The sequence below is a fragment of the Rhipicephalus microplus genome, chromosome 2, assembly GCF_043290135.1.
Source record: "Rhipicephalus microplus isolate Deutch F79 chromosome 2, USDA_Rmic, whole genome shotgun sequence".
In the NCBI taxonomy this organism is placed as follows: Eukaryota; Metazoa; Arthropoda; class Arachnida; order Ixodida; family Ixodidae; genus Rhipicephalus; species Rhipicephalus microplus.
In genome coordinates, this window is record NC_134701.1 from 278186934 (window position 1) to 278205458 (window position 18525).

Consider the following 18525-nt stretch of genomic DNA (forward strand, 5'->3'; position numbering starts at 1 on the left):
AAAAATGCAGTGCCCCTGAAGTACGCATTACGTTTTCACGAGCTGACACGAACGTCCTGCTTCACTGCGTGATGCGGCGCAGCTACTCATTACAGCACTGAACCGAACCGGAACGGCGACACCGGCGACTTCACAAATGGGACACGGAAATCAGTGTGGCAGCTTGGGCTAGTTGGTATGGCATGACGATAGTTATAGCGCGAGAACAAAACGACGACACAGACTCGTGTCCTTCTTGTCTCTGTGTCGTCGTTTTGTTCTCGCGCTATAACGGAAATGAAGTTCCGCATGCCCCCTAAATTTAAACGGCAACTCACAAGTATGATCCACCGCATTCGTCTTGGTGTGGCATACACAAGATGTTACGCACATATATCATCGGTCGCAGTGACACACTGGTCCTAATTGTAGACAATGTGATGTGCCAGAAACACTTGAGCACATATTTTATGACTGCCCAGCATACGCACGTGAACGACAAACACTGATTTCTTCTACTGAACGATATCGCAGTAGTCATTAACTGATGAGACCGTGTTGGACCCTCTTCCAGACACCAACAGTGAAACTGTGGTCATAAGAGCGGTTATAACCTTTTTGGAAGCAACTGGATTATATGCGCGGCTATAAAAGTTTTCTCAGCTAGAAAGAATTCTATATACTCACCTCTCTATCTCACCATCGTCATCCATTGGTCTTTCTTCTCCCCTTTCCCCTCCCTCACTGTAGAATAGCAGGCTATCGCTCAGGCCGACCTTTCTGCCATTCTGTAAATAAACCTCTCTCTCTCTCTCTCAACTTGTGTTCCATATTATAAGATTTTCTGAGGTTGCCCTTTGCCTGAGCGGAGAGATCTGACGAATACGCCGCTGGAGTGGTGTGCATTGGGTGTGCGAACGCATTTGCCACGCGTGCAAAATCACCACTAAATTGGCCCCTGCCATGTGAGCATCCCTTGTTCTATTGTTTGTTCCCTTCAACGATAATGTTATTCATGAGTGGCACAAGTCTGCGGAACGAGATCCTCGTCTGTTAGTTCTCGTTAATTCTGTGCCTGACGAAGAAAAACTAGCCCATACGTTTCCGCTTCTTTTCTTATTATTTAATGGTTTTGTCGCCTGAAACCCCACAAATTATTGAGTACCATCAGGCGCTCTTCACATTAAAGTCACTGAAGGTGTTGACAACTGCAGTAAGTAAACCCAGGGAACGCTTCCTCCACGCCACTCATGCAAGGTCGCTGAAACCTGGTGGTGGAGGTGGAAAGCATTTATTAATATATTTACAGTAAGAGGTATGGATGGGGCGAGTCTGAAGGGCCTGCCCTTCACAAGCACTAGAAGGGATCTGTAGTCCGGTATCCCTGTACACCTGCCGTGGCGGCCCGGGCACTATAGACACCAATGCCTTTTGTGCTTGGAGGTCAGAGCAGCCGAGCACATCAGCTTCCCAGTCCTCTCAAGTGGGGTGGAAGTGGGGTGGGTAGGCATGATTTTATGTGCATGCCCACACCGCGTGATAGGTGTCACAAGACTCCTCCGCACAGTGTGGGCACACGTCCGTAAAGGCCTGATTGAAATACTTAATAGTACTTCCGGGTACTGTTAACAGTATTGGGGAAAAAGCGGGGAACCCAGCCCACCTCGACCCTGGTGAGGCCTTTAGAGAGGGAAATAGTGATAAAGACCATGAGAGGATTGATAAAGAGAGGTTATCTCTCTAAAGGCGACAGCCGGATTGAAGTTGGGTTCCGGAGCCGGCTGCGGATGAGGCGACTTGTTGAGTGCCCAGTGCGGCACCAAGTGCTGTGGAGGCCCTTTTCGATGTAGGTGGCGCTGCCTCTTCCTGACTTCATTCTAATTTGTTTGTTTGTTTTTCCTATGGGAATGCATTGCACAAAATGTTGTGATTTTCCGTTATTTATACGCCTTCGGTGTGACCGATACAGTATCGGAAAAGCCCACCAAGGCCGTTGGTTCGGGAAACGCCGGCAGACTGCGCGTCCTTGAATAAACTGACGGTGGCATTGAAGCGGGTGCCGTGTGTGTTGTCGTTCGTTTTGGCCGAAGCCGTGGGTTCAGAACCCCAGCACTTTCCATACGCTGCTGCTGGAAAACGGCCAGGATAGAGGTGTGTGCACATCACGTTCTTCTTGCGTCCATCACGGGACGCGACTGAATCTCGCAAATATTTTTTCTAGCGCACGCGATCCAGTGTCGGCTTTCTCCTCCTTCATCGATGCGCATTCAAGGCCCAGGAGAAGAAGACGAGCCGACGAATAAACAGTAAAAAGAGTAAACGAACCGCTGTTGCAGGTGAGGAGCCGAATAAAAGAGAAGAGAGGAAAGAAATACCGCCTGGAGAGACCTTGACGTAAACAATTTCTTCGGAAGAGTATAAAGAAGAGTGGTTCGCTTTCATTCGCTCCTCCTCCTCCTCCTACTTCTCCCTTTTTTTCATTCAGACGAAGCGTACTTCGTCGTTCTGTAATGGCAGGTATTCACGCTCGGCCAGTCTCTGCGACTAATATTGAGCCTCACCGTGGTTCGGTTGAAGGGCTGCTCGTTGCATAACGATCCACAGTGGCGAGTTGTCCGACGGTGACGTCACCTGTCTGAGTCCGTCCGTCTCCCGTCGGCACCTATACTGCTATATGCCCTTGGGTGTCATGTCCGCCCGAGTCGTCGCCATTGGATAGGCGCGCCGTGACACGTATGCCCGCGGAAGCCAGGGACGAAGGAAATGTACGGTATGCTTTCCAGTGCTGCACCTGGAGTGGACCATGCACGCACTCGCGGAAGTTAGCAGCAGCCGAACACTCGGCACGGAAACGATAACTGTCGATGGTCGAATCGGATCGTTATGTGTAGTTTTGGCTTTGTAAGGTATACATAACAAAGACGTATATTTAAAAAAAGAAACTTCTTAACGCTATTCTGTGACTTTAAAGCGGGACACGTAAGAGTGAGTATCCGCAGAATTAGCCCGTATCTGTAAAACGGGCGTCTCAAACTCACCTCATCCAGTGGGCCACAGTCACGCAATTTAGTCCCTAATACAAGAGCCGGGACGGGGAACGAGGTGGAGATAAAACGGCGGGGGGGGGGGGGGGGGGGGGCGTTTGAACAAAATAGCGTTACCTTTGGAGAGAAAACCTTTTTCTTGTGTTATATACGGCTACTTTCTTAACGATATTTTGCGCGGAACATTCCAACATGAATACCTATCGTTAAAATATAATGGTCTGGACGCCAATGCTTCAACACATGATGACCAGATGAGATGTCCGACGAAAACAGTGCTATAGGCCAGTCATGCCTGCGTAGATCATGAACGTACTGTCTACAAAAAATCAAAACAACCTTGGGCGAAAACAATAGTGTGCAGACCGCGTGTTACAAAACACTGCTTTAAAGTGTGCACTCGCTTCGGCTAAACGAATACTTCCTGAGGAAAATATGTATGACGCCAGAAGCACGGCGACAAAAACGGCGAGACAAAGGCGCCATGTTTGTCGATTAATGTCTACTTCGTCGTGCCAACCACCCCTGTTGCCGCGTTATTTTCGCTCCAGCCCCGTCCTTTTAGCACCATACCAATTGTCCTCAAGTTATCAACGAGGTCGCTGGCCAACGATCCCTGTTAAGTATTTCTAGGCGCGCGCTTGACAGTCGTCCAGTGTTCAATGCTGATCATTGAGACATCATGTGGCTATTAATACGGTATAGGCAGGCCCCTAAGCCTGACCACTCAAATTCATTTTAGCGTTACTCTTTCTGCGCTTCATTTTGCCTTCATCAAATGACACTATAGCGTGGTGCGAATTACTTAGAATACCACAGTTGGAGCTATAACTTAGCAATGCCAAGCTTCACACTTTGTATGCACAAAGAGCTTTCAGGTTTCAGGTCAAGATGAGATGCATGGTGAGTAAAGAAACTCACAAACGTTTTTTTTTTACCTCACGCACAGCTCCTTTATCTTACGCAACACTGCTCGCCACAGCTGCCTGCTTACTACACACTTATAGTTCATGAAGGATCAGTCAGAATTCGCTAATTATTTGAAATGTCATGATCCGATCGCGTTTTATGCTATACAGTGGCTGTATACTGGGGTTGTATACCTCTCAAGGGCCCACTGTGGCAACAAAAGTTGGCTTCCATATAAACACAATGATATAAACACACTGCATCTGCAGTAACTATTGACAGCCGAGCCGACTCGAGCTAAGTGATTAGGCGAATCGGTTCAGGTCAATGGTTCATTCAGAACATCGATAACCCGTCCACACCACGCTCAGCCCTATTTTGTTTCCTTAATTTGGTTTTAACTCTATCGTCTGTTTGTACTTTACTCCTCGGGGCCTCAAAGATCGTATTATCATAAGCAAACATGTACTACATTTGGTACGTTTTTTATTAATAGATAATATGTGCGCGTTTCCGATAAACAGGAAAAGGAGGCGCCTATTCAAACGAGAGGACATATCTCGAGATTTCATCGCACAGTCCCTTCAGTCGCATCGCCGTTGTGTAGCATGACGCATTCATCGCATCGTATTTCCTCTCAATGATTTTCGTTTTCAACGCAATTTTTTTGTGTGCGTCGTCGTGTAAGACACGCGCTGCCATCATTTCCAGCATCGGTCGCTAGGTGCGAATGCGTACGAGCCTGTGACGAACGGCGACAGGAACGTGAACCGAACTGTATCCGCCGTTACAAGACACGACAGATTGATTGATTGATTTGTGGGGTTTAACGTCCCAAAACCACCATTTGATTATGAGAGACGCCGTAGTGGAGGGCTCCGGAAATTTTGACCACCTGGGGTTCTTTAACGTGCACCCAAATCTGAGTACACGGGCCTACAACATTTCCGCCTCCATCGGAAATGCAGCCGCCGCAGCCAAGACACGACAGAGGCGATCAAGTAGGAAGTGCTTCAGGTAGGCGATATGTGAAAGCGGCTAGTCATTCGCTCCGTGACTACTGCCACCACCGGCCAGGGGGAAAGCTGCGACATCTTCTAGATGATACCGGATCCTTCCAGCGGGCGGCCGATAACTTACGACCGCTCCTGCAAGGGCAGCTCGGGGTTCTGTACTCCAAGCCGTCTCCTCTGCATTGCTGTTTTTTTCGCGGCACGAGACGGATTCTAATCCCTGGCTTCTCGCCTACCCTTTCTCTGATCCTGCCCTTTCCCTTTCGCGCGGTTCTCGCACGCCTTGGTTTATTCTCTTCCTGGCCATGGATACGACGGCCAGCGGGCGACACGCGACTCTGCCACTGCTGCGAAGGTCCTCGCGCCGGCGGCGGCTCAGTCGTGCATCGACACTGCTCCCGGTCACACCTTGATTCGTCCGACCTCGACGTGCCGCCATGCCCCACCGAAGACGACTGACGCCGTCCAAGACGGCGCTTGTGACTTCATTCCCTTGTTCAGGTACGCATATTTTTCGTTCGTTATTTTTGTACCAATACACGTGTACCACCGCCTACAACTTCTCTTGGACATCTTTGTGCACAGGCCACAGCCTATAGCTTGTTTCCCTCGCCGTCAGCTTCTTTACGTTGCAGCAGTATGGCACCCATGACTTCCACGGTTGCGAGTTATGGTTACGGGACATTTTTGCGTAATTTCACGGATTTCGAACTTGTTTTAAGCCTAAAAATCACTCGTACACCATCTACCGCTGTCGCAGGCTTCAACAAGTGAACGAAAGATCGTGCTGCCGAGGTTACCATGCACGACCTAAGTAAGAACCAACTGCAGGCGTATGCCCGAAACCTTGTCTTTTGTAGGAACTTTTTGAATGTGTCTTCAATGGTATTCCGCACTCTCGAACATGAGCGTTGATTGCATAAATCATTCACATGCTTGCGTACAGTATCGCTATGCCATATCGATCAGTGATCAGGGTTAATCGGAAGATATGTTGAATTCCCTGTCATTCCTGTTGCACGTTCTTTCGTCCTTTATGGCCAGCGTTCCACAAGTGTTTTTTTTTTTTTTTGCGGTATACGTTTCTACAGCCTTAACGTCGTTCCACTACAACAACGCCGCGCAACAAGGTCCAGCTAATTCAACGGTCTGCGATATAACAGATAATGATATGCAAAGTTTACCGTCCAAAAACCACCGATCGATTATGAGAGACGCCGTATAGCGAAGGGCTCCAGAAATTTCGACCACCCATGGGGTTCTTTAACGTGCACCCAAATCTGAGCACATAGGCCTATACAGCATTTTCGCCCCCATCGAAAATGCAGCCGCCGCGACCTGCGGGTCAGCAGCCGAGTGTACCTTAGCCACTAGACCACCGCGCCGGGGCGGCGATATAACAAAAACACGGGTAAAAAAAACCATGCTACACGAATCATTCGTAGCACCTTTCCATAGACGGGGATATGGATTAAATGAGTTTCCCAAGGTATGGCATGCAGGCCTGATAACCGGATCGTGGTTCTGGCACTCGGAAGTGATGAACTTGCAAACTTGTAAGAAAAGGGCAACGCCATAGACGACGAGAAACTGGGAGGACGTATATGTATACAAACGTGTGCTTGCACACCGAAATACCAAGTTTCGCAGGCTTCATTCCAGCTGTTGTAATGGCAACGTATAACGACGCAATGCATTCGCACCCGTACCAGCTCTTAACGTCCGCACAAAACGGCACGTATAGCTATCATGACGAGCGCCTTCCATGTTCTTTGTGAGTTTCGTTATAGGGCCGGCGCCCAAAGAGTTCTTCCGCTGTAATTGTTCCTACCGGGAAGCGCTGTCCCACCTTGTTAGCGCAACGTTGGTCGACAAAGCGTCGAATACCAGTCGGGCACGAGGCTTCTTTAGTGCACCAAGTCTGAGAGCCAATTAAGAGATGATGGTTGGTGGAACGCGAACCAATAGCTTGCTCTCGTGTTATGACACGGCGAAATGATGTATTCTGCTGGCGCACATTCTCTATAACTCGTGTGAAATGATTCGACGCGATACCCGGACGACAGATGGACTTCCCGATGCTGCGGTTCGCAGAGGCGAGGCTTGTGTACATCGGTGTTGCCTGTTTACAGAGGATATGGTATAGTCTGCTCATGAATCTTCCTATCAAGGGGTCATGACATCGTGCGCCAGAGTGCTACATTCCAGCAGCCTCGCATAGTCTAGTGCGCCTATAGTGTTGCAGCTTAACGAACAGTACCCCAGGGTCGTCCGGTTAACTACCAGCGGTCGTCTTCCCAGGTCTCTCTCTGGCACGTCCCGAATCGCTCGCCGCGAGGAACGGCCGGGTGAGCTCGTTACCGTCGGGGCCTTCGCCGCCGCCGGCGTCTCTGGCGCAGCCCGTCATCATGGTCAAGAACGGCATCAGCTTTCTGCAGAACAACCTCAGCCTGGTCAAGATAGGGCCATCCGACTCGCCCGCCGAGGTCCGCAGGTCCCAGGGTCTGGTCGTATCCCTGGACGGGTCCTCGAGCGGCACCGAGATGTCGTCACACTGCAGGAGAGGGCGCACCGCAGGAGTGACGAATTCACCGGCCACCATGCACCGGGGCTTGCGCGGAGCCAGTGGACAGCAGCAGCAGCAGCGACAACCCCTGACGCCATCGCCGCCTCCGCCACAGTTCCTGGCAGATGCCGGCCTGCCTCCGCCGCAGCCGTCACCCCACCCGTCGCCACACCAGCCGCACAGCTTCTCGCGAACCACGTCCTATTCGACCATCAATCCGGACTCCGTCTCGTCACCGGGCAACAAGGTTCGGCCGAAGAATCCAAAGTGAGTTTTATATACTTTGTCCTCAATATCGTGTGGATCCCTTGCGAGTATGACTTAACTATAAGACTCGGCTCTTTGAGACGCTATGTCGCACTTGTGTGCATCACTTGTGCTTGCTACCCACCGTGGGGGTCTCTAGCGGTCATGCATGGTGCCCGTCCACTGACCAGAAGGTCACGGGATTGGTTCCCCGGGCGCATTTTGATCGAGGCGAAAATGCTTGAGGTACACTCGCTTAGATTTGTGTGCACGTTAAAGAATCCCAGGTGGTCAACGTTTATGGTGCCCTCCGCTATGGCATCCGTCATAACCATGTCGTGGCATTGGGACATTGAAAATTTCAGAAATTACCAATATTAATATTACTTCATTTTGCTAGTTGCTCTGAATGGTTATTAAGAAGGAGTAAGACGCATTGAGCTTTGGGTTAGCTGAACTACCTGCGGAATAAATACGTCGTTTAGCTTCATATTGTGGCTTACCATTCCATATATGCTATACTTTTTTTTTATGAATTCATATCACGTTTGACGAGTCGTCCGACGTGCCGCTTTCTGCGAGCCGCGCCAAATGTACAACTTTTGCTTGCTCAAAATGAACTTACCCGAAAACGATTTCGCATTGCATTCTTACCCTGAACGTTCATTCTGTTTATGCGAAAACTGAACATCAATTACTTCGCAATAAATAGCTAGCCAATCAGGAGCAGGAGGAGGAGGAAGGGAAGAAGTGAAAGGCAGGGAGGTCAACCAGACGCACGTCCAGTTTGCTACCCTGAACTGGGGGAAGGAATGAGGGGATTAAAGGAGAAGAGAAAGAGAAGTGAAGGGCAACGTGTGTGTAGATGTGAGCCAATCATCATTTATTAAATTTAAATAAGTCACTATCAAACATATAGAACAATGCATTAAGTGAACTTTTTTGCCGCAAAAGAATATCGAGTGCCTTGAAAAACATTACGTAACTTGTACACATTTACGGACAGTTTTCCATAGTTTGCGTTTGAAAAGGTTAACCCAGCCTGTGGATTCTTTATGGACACCCGTGCAGCTTGATTAGCCTTCAAACTTACTTGTCGCTTTGCTTATATGCTTATAAATGCGCTAGCCATGCTCATGACGCAATCGCCGTCGGTTTGTGCTTCTGAGCACGTGAAGTGGCGGGTGTGAATTTCCGTCGCGGTGACCGCGTACTTATATGTAGCGCATTAGTCATTCATTAAAACTAGCATATTTAAAAAAAAAAGTTCCCGGCTGCTTTACAAACTTCTTAGTAATTTTTCGCCAGTAAGGACACTTCGAAAGCTATAGTAAACGCTGCCGTTATCCACATATGTGCATCTTGAAATTTTTGTGCATGGAGGCGGAAATGTTGTATACATATAGGCCCGTGTGCTCAGATTTGGGTGCACGTTATAGAACCCCAGGTGGTCGAAATTTCCGGAGCCCTCCACTACGGCGTCTCTCATAATCATATGGTGGTTTTGGGACGTTAAACCCCACATATCTATCTAACTTGAAATTTTTGTGCAAGCACACAGGGACGCAGCAGAGAACGCAAACGGGCGCAATCTAAAAACTGCTCGCCCCGCCGCGGTGGTCTATAGTGGCTAAGGTACTCGGCTGCTGACCCGCAGGTCGCGGGATCAAATCCCGGCTGCGGCGGCTGCATTTCCGATGTAGGCGGAAATGTTGTAGGCCCGTGTGTTCAGATTTGGGTGCACGTTATAGAATTCCAGGTGGTCGAAATTTCCGGAGTCCTCCACTATGGCATCTCCCATAATCATATGGTGGTTTTGGGACGTTAAACCCCACATGTCTATCTAACAACTGCTTATTTTTCGAAAAACATTCACTTTATACCTCTCGGATCTGCGCTCTCGGGTCAATGAACTTGTTGTCGTTATTTGTGTTAAGTGCTTAGTGCATTTGTGTGTGTGTGTGTGTGTGTGTGTGTGTGTGTGTGTGTGTGTGTGTGTGTGTGTGTGTGTGTGTTTTGGTGACCAGAGAGCGCAGATACGAGGGGTATAAAGTGAATATTTTTCGAAAAATAAACCAGTTGTTAGATTGCGGCTGCTGGTGTTCTCTCCTGTGTCCCTGTAAGCTTGCGCAAAAATTTCAAGAATGATATGTTTTAACTAGGCCGAATCGCAGTTTTGCCGCATATGTGCCTCAGTGAGTTTTGACCTCCAAACCACCAATGTTGTCTGATGCTTTGTAGATAGCAGTATTGTTATGATGTAACTGTTACAGCTATTGCAAAACTTACATAAACTTGAAGCACCTCGATTACAGTGGAGTAAGTTTTGGGCTGCATAGTATGGCACGTATATACGTGCAAATAGTTGGGCACAACAATTCAGGTAGAAAATACTGTTCCTTGAAATTTCGTGGCTGCTTATCGTCAGATGATGTGCCATCCAGGAGCATAAATAGCCTTCAAACTGCAACAGAGTAGACGTCGCGTATGTGCAAGCATTGATATTGCGTGCGCGCATGTGTGGTCTATAGAACATGGTCCGTTCATGCCTCTGGATGCATTGTCTTGAGTTGTACTTGCCATGGTAGACACTTGAAAAAAATAGCTATTATTACAGTGCAACAGGACAGTGCTAAGATGTTTCACCTTTTTATATGATCGTACATGCGCTATTGTAGTATAATCGATTTGATCCGGCGATGCACGCGACGCATAACAAACAATGCTATACGAACAAATATTAGGCAAATTTCACGTTTTATAGTTACATTTAGTTGCACGTTTAAGACGACCATTTTTTTTTTGCATGAACTTTCCACTGCGGCGGCATATCTTATAGCCATATAGAGATTTCCGGATGAAGAATGCCTACAATAAAAACGCTTTCTTCCATTACTTCCTCGGTATACGAACGTTCGCAGCGGCTCAGAATTTTTAGCTAAGTGATCAGAATCAGGTGCGATTAGGACGTGAATTATAACCGCGCGTCTCCGTATTTTTTTTTTTTTTTTGCATTACACAGTAGTAATAGGTAATCGATTTCGTGAATCTGTACGGATACGAATTCGGAAGTTGTCCTTAAGGTTTCGTGCTGCTATTGTCATGGGCACGGCGACCGCATTTCGATCGGGCGAACCCGCAAAGAACACCTGTGTACTTGAATTTCGGTGCACAGTAAATATCCGCATGCGGTCGAAATTAATCGGGAGCCCTCCACTATATATACGGAGTGCAGTGATCATTTCGCGACTTTGCACGTAAAATCTGAGCAAGTATGCTGTTACTACTGGCGAAGCACCCGAGGGCCTCGTCTTGCTAGCGTGTCATGTCGTCGTCACGGTCCATCATAAGCGGGTATATATGCGCAACAAGAAATAAAGTGAATCTTTACTACTCGCCACTAGTCCGTATACTATCCATATTATGAGTTAAAGGTTCGTCGTTAATTGCCTAAAGGATTATGCTCGGCTTTCGGCGTTGTCGGAATCCCCGACTTAATTTACCAAGGCGCTCAAGTTTCTTATCTAAAGCCAGAGACAGAAACGTGCACCTCTCAAGTAATGTCAACTATTTGAAACGCCATTTCTTAAAAAATATATGCAACGTGACGATGCGTTGGTGGACCGGTTGTCAATAAAGAAGTAAATGTTTGTTGCATGTAAGGATGATTTTTAAAAAATGCTGGAGTGGAAATGATTGCCCATGAGTGAAGCCGTGCCTCTGGCAAGGTGGTGGCCGTGGCAGCCATTTTACTAGGGGCATGATAAATTATCACCGTTCAGCGATCAAGAACGGAGCGTTTTTCTTGCACGCCCAACGAGTGTTATCTGGAAACTTCTTCGGGTACGTCACATATTGCTCCAAGTGCGTCTTAGTGTTACTAATTTTTCTTAGTAAGCCTCTAATTGGATGCAAAGTTATTTGGAGATTCAGTCATCCATACTCGTTTCTTTGTGTTATTTCATCGGTAACGACAATCTTTTTATATAGAACTAAAGTAGTATTTACGTTAACATACCAAAGCCACTTGATATTTAAGTGGGCACTACCAGAAAAGAGCGTGTTTCCGCCATCTTGGCAGTGGCGAAAGCCGGCTTCACTTCTGCCGGCAAGGCATTGCGGTGGCTTCCACTCCAGCAATTTTTGTTTAATCATCTTTGGTTGTATAAAACACCGGTGCACACTGCATATGTTTCGCCCCTTCCCTACATGCCCCTTCGCCACTGGCGGCGCGGCAGTCGGGACGAAGTGACGTCACGGCAAGTACTCGCTCGCTCTGCGGCTGAGCATCGCCTTTTTCTGTGCCAGCCGTGTGCTCGCTCTTACGTGATACGAAGGTGACAACTGAACACTGTTGCGATGAAAACCTACCAAGGTAGAAGGTGGCTGTTTACACTGTAAGTGAAAGTTAAACGGGTCTCAGAAAATTGCGAAAATCTAACAGGCAAGTTCCTTTCTTAAGGGAGATTCACTGTGAAAGAGGTGGCGCGTCAAACAGCAAGGCATTCATTTTTGTCACCGCTTACGTCAAGAAATCGGTGCTAGAAGGCTTTACGCTGGGGATTCCAACTTCATCACAACTTGACATGCACGCCAAGGTTAGAAAATGTGCCCCGAATAATTACTAATGAAATTAGAATGTTTTAAAATTCACTAAATACATCGCGGTTTTTACGCAGATTATTCGGGTGATTTGACAAAGGTGCGCGTTTTTCTAAAAGAGACGTTAGATGAATTTACCGTGAAAAAATCTTTTAATTAATATATCCACAATGTTGAACGAATTATATGGTGACGCACAAAACCTTCAGGGAAATGCTGAGATGATAGTGTAGATGAAATGCTGAGATGATGAGAGAAATGGTGAGATGATAGTTGAGCTCGGTAAATATTTATTCGAAACAGCTAGAGTCACCGAGAATTATGTGGCCGTATATTCCGATTTATTTAAACAGCTGGTCCGATTAAACGCCGCGTAACAACTGGTAATGTTAAATTATATGTGGGAGCCCAATTGAAAACAATCGTTTGCAAAGAAAACGATTGAAAGTCTAAATGAGCGTTATGAACGCGTTTTCTATGGCGCTCTCAGTGACGTGGCCCACGTATTCATTAAACGGTATTCACTTCAGGGAGTCACTGTCTGGTCTCGCACGTTATGATCCACATTCAAGGTAATGAAGGTCCGATGTAATGAAGTGCGAGGAAAGTTAATTAACGAGTACGCTATTTATACCAGTACTTACAAGTGTAACAGCGCCATCGCTACGGTGCTGCATGAAGTTTTCGCAATCAACTACAACACATTTTTAGCGAGATGAAGCCCCGAAATTGCTGCGAGGAAAGTGTGAAACTATACATGACGAGTGAGCGAGTACATAGGAAAAACAAATACAACAGACGTGGTGGTAAGCGCTGTGGATACACCTTGGGAGCGTCGATACAGCATACAATGGCAAGCAGATCTAAACGTGCCCCGCCTTTTTCACGCACAAATACACAGATGAATGGTACAGAGGAACGCGAATGAGCTTATCAGTTGTTACTTTGCTGTGTCTGAAAAGCGCGCTCTGTTCGCAAATGGAGACTGTCCAACAATTGCAGTGACCTTTGCGCGCCCGGTAACTGCAACAGAATCGTTTCGTTGAAAGCCCATGGCCAGCCAAGACGTACGATTGTCTCCACTGCGAGATAATCGCGCGCGTTGGCGTCCACCCCGCTCCCTCTCCGCGGGGAAAAGTATGCGTGGAAGATGAGAGCGCGCGCCTCCGCGTCGTGACGATGTGGCGACGCGCGCTCATTCAGCCATCTTGCAGGTAATGCTGAAAACACGACAGTTCAACGAAGATACCCGTCGCCAGCGGTAAGTGGTAGATATAAATAGCTTGCTGCTCTAACGTTGAAGGAGATGCCCCTTCGTGGCTAGGTGGTTAACCCCTCGCACTCGCATTTCAGAAGTCCCACGTTCGATTCCACGCGCCGTAGTCTTTTTATGAAATATTTTTTTTTGCAACTGTGCGTAAAACTTGGTCGCGAAAAAAAAAAAACGCGTCCAGATAGGCCTAAGTGTCTGATACAAATAAGGCTTTCGGAAGTGAAAAACATCATATCTCCGAAAAGAACTGCTCGTGAATAAAGCAACCTATTAATGTGAATATGCTATCATATGTGTAAAAACGATGACTTAAATACGGGACACGCTGTGGCATAACTTTCTATCAAAGCACAAACGTGTGTTTTCTCTACGCTCACGTTGGAATCCGGCTGCCGAGGGCGAGAATCGAACCCATCCTCGAGTTTAGCAGCGCGCCAAAACAAACCTGATCAAAGTGTGCACGGTAGAACGTGGTAACCGTTGGTTATGTTACTGAACAAAAGTCTTTCGTCATTTTACTAGGAGAATTATTGATGCTGTTTTCATCATTCATCTGAAGCTTGAGTCAAGCAAAAAGTGATCGCAAAGAGCGGAACAGCGTACGATACGAGCGTATGCATTGTGTAGGCGCGCCACGGCAGGCGTCGAAGTATCCTTGCAGTAACGTCATCCAGGCATCCAGCCAGGTGGCGTAACCCCAACTTCTCGGGACTAATAGTTATGAGATTTGATGAAAACATAATCTGGTCGGCCAGGCGAGCACGCTGATGGGAAAAAGGCCGCCGCTTTTCATATGCGGTACTTCTTTCGATAACGAGCTGTGTTGTGAAAAGCCCGTCATGATGCAAGCACACACACGTGGTTTCGCTTGGACGCACGTGTAGCAGCTATTCGACACCCTACGTCGAAAGCGCGCGTGCTACGACGCCGCTGCTTTTGTGTTCTACCCATCACCCTTTGTCCACGACGTCCATCGGAAGCCCTGCAAGGAGCCGTGAAGGCGTCTTTGTTTGGGGGCTCGCTAAGGAAAAGACCGCGAGGATTTGCCCAACGCCTCCTTCACTCACACTCTGCCTCCAGTGGTGGCCTCTGTGTAAGGAGCTCTAATAGTGGGACATTGTTCACTTGCCACGTATGGGACATGTACGAAAGGTGGTCCTTGAAAGAAGGATTAAAGCTGGAAACAAGGCAACCTTCCAGGCTCGGGTTCACGAAGATCCGACGCCTTTCAGCGTCGTCTCAATGGCTCGCCTCGACACGGCTGTGACAGGCGAGCCGCCTACCTTGCTGGCGACAGTGTTCGGGAACTGGAATCACACGTACGTTTGTGTATATACTTCGTAGGTATACCTGCCGAGGACGTTTAGTCGATACCGAAGGGCGAGACGATTCTGATTATACCTTTTGAAAAACGAAATAAGCTCGGATTGTATTACTTTTCGGGAGAAAAGCTTGGATACCCACAGGAGAGAGAACAAAAGTTTCATTATATTTGGACGCATATAGGTTGGCTTGATCTATACCCTCTGACAACTGAATATTAAGCAACAAAACGTAGAGCACTAAACGAAGACGATTTTCAATATGTGCTATGTTGCTATGTTGCTATGCGGCCAACAGGTTGATGATCGCAGTGTAGTCTTCTTCTTTCCTCCTCCAGCTTGGGGCAGCCAGCATGTTCAGCCATCTTCGTTTTCTTCCCAGGCATGCGTAACAATATTATTACGAGGCAGTGGGCATGGCTCTACCGTCGTGGACAACAGTTCGATGAAAAAGAAGTGGACTCGCCGCGCGAGAGACTGGCAGCTCTGAAGCGTCACTTTGGCATGTAAATATAGGAAATACGCTCATTCCTCTCTTCCGTGTGTTTGCGAGCTCCGTAACAAATTGGTGGGAGTGCTGGGTAACGAAGCGCCATACAACGGAGCTCCGCAGTGGTCGTCAAATCGGAGTTTCCGTGATGGAACACGGGACTGATCCCACGGCCACCTCTCCATCGGCTTCGGCGACGCCCGCACCATCCACGGCAACGCCTCCACTGGCCCCACCCCCACCCACGTACGTGCTGACGCATCCGAAGCATCCTGGAACGTTCTGCGGTACGGACCAAGTTGATGTCGACGACTGGATAGCCGACTACGAACGCACCAGTGCTCTCAACCGGTATGATCCGACTCTTATGCTGGCCAATGTGCTGTTTTACCTGAAAGGCACGGCCAAAGTCTGGTACGAGAACCATGAGGAGGAGATCGGCAGTTGGGACACCTTCAAGGAAAAGCTTCGCGACTTATTTGGGAAGCCCATCGGTCGAAAGGCGGCTGCAAAGAAGGAGTTGTCTATACGTGCTCAGACGTCCACAGAGCCGTATATCTCATATATACAGGACGTGCTGGCTCTATGTCGTAAAGTTGACAACGACATGTCGGAGTCTGACAAGGTTGGCCACGTCCTCAAGGGCATAGCGGACGACGCGTTCAACCTGCTAATGTGCCGGAACTGTGCGACCGTCGACGAAATTATTGAGGAATGCCGGCGTTTTGAACTGGCCAAAAGCAGGCGGATTTCAAGATCATTTACTCGACTGCCGAACACCGCAGCGACGTCCTCCTGCGAAGATGGACTGTCCTCCCATCGGCAGTCTTCACCAGCGTCTGAAATTACGCGAATTGTCCGGCGGGAAATCGAAGCAATTACACCTACTCTTCCCGCCAACGGCCACGTCGATTTGCAAGTACCTCAGGTTTGCTTGGTACAGTCGATTGTGCGGGAAGAACTGAGCAATTTGGGCTTCGATGTCTGCGCCGTTGCTCAGTCTCGACCAATTGGCTTCCGTTCAAGGTCGCCGCCTCGCCCCAGGTCACCACCCCAAGAAAGGTCTTATCCACGCTCTCGCAATCCGGCCGAATGGAGAACTGCGGATGATCGGCCGATCTGCTTTAACTGCCGCCGCATAGGTCACGTCGCACGGTATTGCCACAACCATTGGTCTTCGTCCCGAAACCAGTATAACACTGCTCGCCGCACCGATAGCTACCGTCGTTTCCAACCTCCTGAGCCGATCGCCGACAACTACCGCCGGCCTCTGCCCGTCGATTCCTACGCCTGCGATGCCCCTGATACGCAGCACAGCCGCTCACCGTCGCCTCGACGTCACCAGTCTCGTTCGCCGCCAGGACGTCGCCCGTCGTCCCCTTCTCCTCTACGACGACGCCCGACCTCCCCGCTCAATTCTCACCAGGGAAACTAAGCGGTGCAGCTCTTGGAGGTGAAGCTGCATCCTCGGTACCGACCTCAAATCCTCTCCTTGTACTGCCGACACGACGAAATTTGATCGACGTCGACGTTGACGGCCTGACTGTTTCTGCACTTGTTGACACTGGGGCGCATATTTCTGTGATGAGTGCCCGACTTCGTCGCCGCCTGAAGAAAGTGCTCACACCGGCTGCCCCTGGCGTTATTCGTGTCGCCGACGGAAGAAGTCTTGCCATCACAGGAATGTGCACAGCACGCATCACTATCGCCGATCACCCCACATCTGTTCTCTTTGCAGTTATTGAGCAGTGCCCAAATGACCTAATTCTTGGTTTAGATTTCTTGTCCACCCATGCTGCTCTCATCGACTGTGCAACCGGCGTTCTTCAACTTGAACTGCCTCGACTTGGACCTGTGCCGTCCTCACCGTCACACCGCTTGTGCGCTGTTGATTATGTTCGGCTGTCACCGCAAGCCACCACGTGTGTTGCCTTAACGATATCACCAGCTCTTCCTGACGGTGACTACATAGTGTCTCCATTGGTGGATGTGCTCTTGGCTCGAAGTGTTGCTGTGCCGCATACAATCGTGACTATTGTGGACAACTACGTTCAGCTTCCGCTCCTTAACTTCAGTAGTTCGACCCAAGTTCTCCCGCAAGGCATTTCGTTAGCCCACGTTTCCCCACTTGATGCATGTAGCATCGTGGCATTGGACCCTGAAGACTGTTCGTCCCCTACTGCAGCCAGCCGAGCAAACGCACCTAGCGACGAAATCACGATGATGATCGCCCCTGATCTTCTGCCCTGTCAGTTGGCGCAACTTCACCACGTTCTGACTACCTACCGAGATATTTTCGACTTCGATGACCGCCCTTTAGGGCAAACGTCCTTCGTGCGTCATCAAATACATACCGGCGATGCTAATCCTGTTAGACGGCGACCGTATCGTGTTTCCCAGTCCGAACGCCAGGTCATACAACGAGAAGTCGAGAAAATGCTCTCCAAAGGAGTCATAGAGGCCTCTTCAAGTCCATGGGCGTCACCTGTTGTTTTAGTGAAAAAGAAGGATGGCAGCTGGAGATTTTGCGTTGACTACCGTGCCTTGAACAAGATAACCCGCAAAGACGTATATCCGCTGCCACGAATCGACGACGCCCTTGATTGCCTTCATGGCGCGCGATACTTCTCATCTATTGATCTGCGTTCGGGCTACTGGCAAATTTCTGTCGACGACTTAGACCGAGAAAAGACTGCCTTCATCACACCGGACGGCCTTTATCAGTTCAAGGTTATGCCTTTTGGGCTGTGCAACGCCCCGGCAACGTTCGAACGCATGATGGACTCTCTTCTTCGTGGTTATAAATGGTCCATCTGTCTTTGCTACCTCGACGATGTGATTGTTTTTTCCCCAACATTTGAAACTCACTTAACTCGTTTGTCGACCATTTTAGCCGTTTTTCGTCGAGCAGGACTCCAGCTGAACTCGAAAAAGTGCAATTTCGGCCGACAACAAATCACGATCCTTGGTCATCTTGTAAGTGCTGCTGGCGTCCGACCTGACCCTGACAAGATTAGCGCTGTCAAGAATTTCCCTCTGCCTTCTTCAACCAAAGATGTTCGGAGTTTTGTGGGCTTATGC

The 18525-nt window shown here is 48.7% G+C and overlaps 1 protein-coding gene across 1 annotated transcript in view; it reads left to right on the top strand.

Moving 5' to 3' along the window:
* The first annotated feature begins 5011 nt into the window (after positions 1 to 5011).
* LOC119179415 (proton channel OtopLc-like) overlaps positions 5012 to 18525 on the top strand; it is a 51783-nt gene continuing 38269 nt past the window's right edge. The window contains exons 1-2 of the mRNA XM_075882087.1: positions 5012 to 5446; positions 7247 to 7778. Of these exons, the coding sequence (XP_075738202.1) occupies positions 5383 to 5446; positions 7247 to 7778 (596 nt within the window). The 5' untranslated portion in view covers positions 5012 to 5382. The remainder of the gene's footprint in view (positions 5447 to 7246; positions 7779 to 18525) is intronic.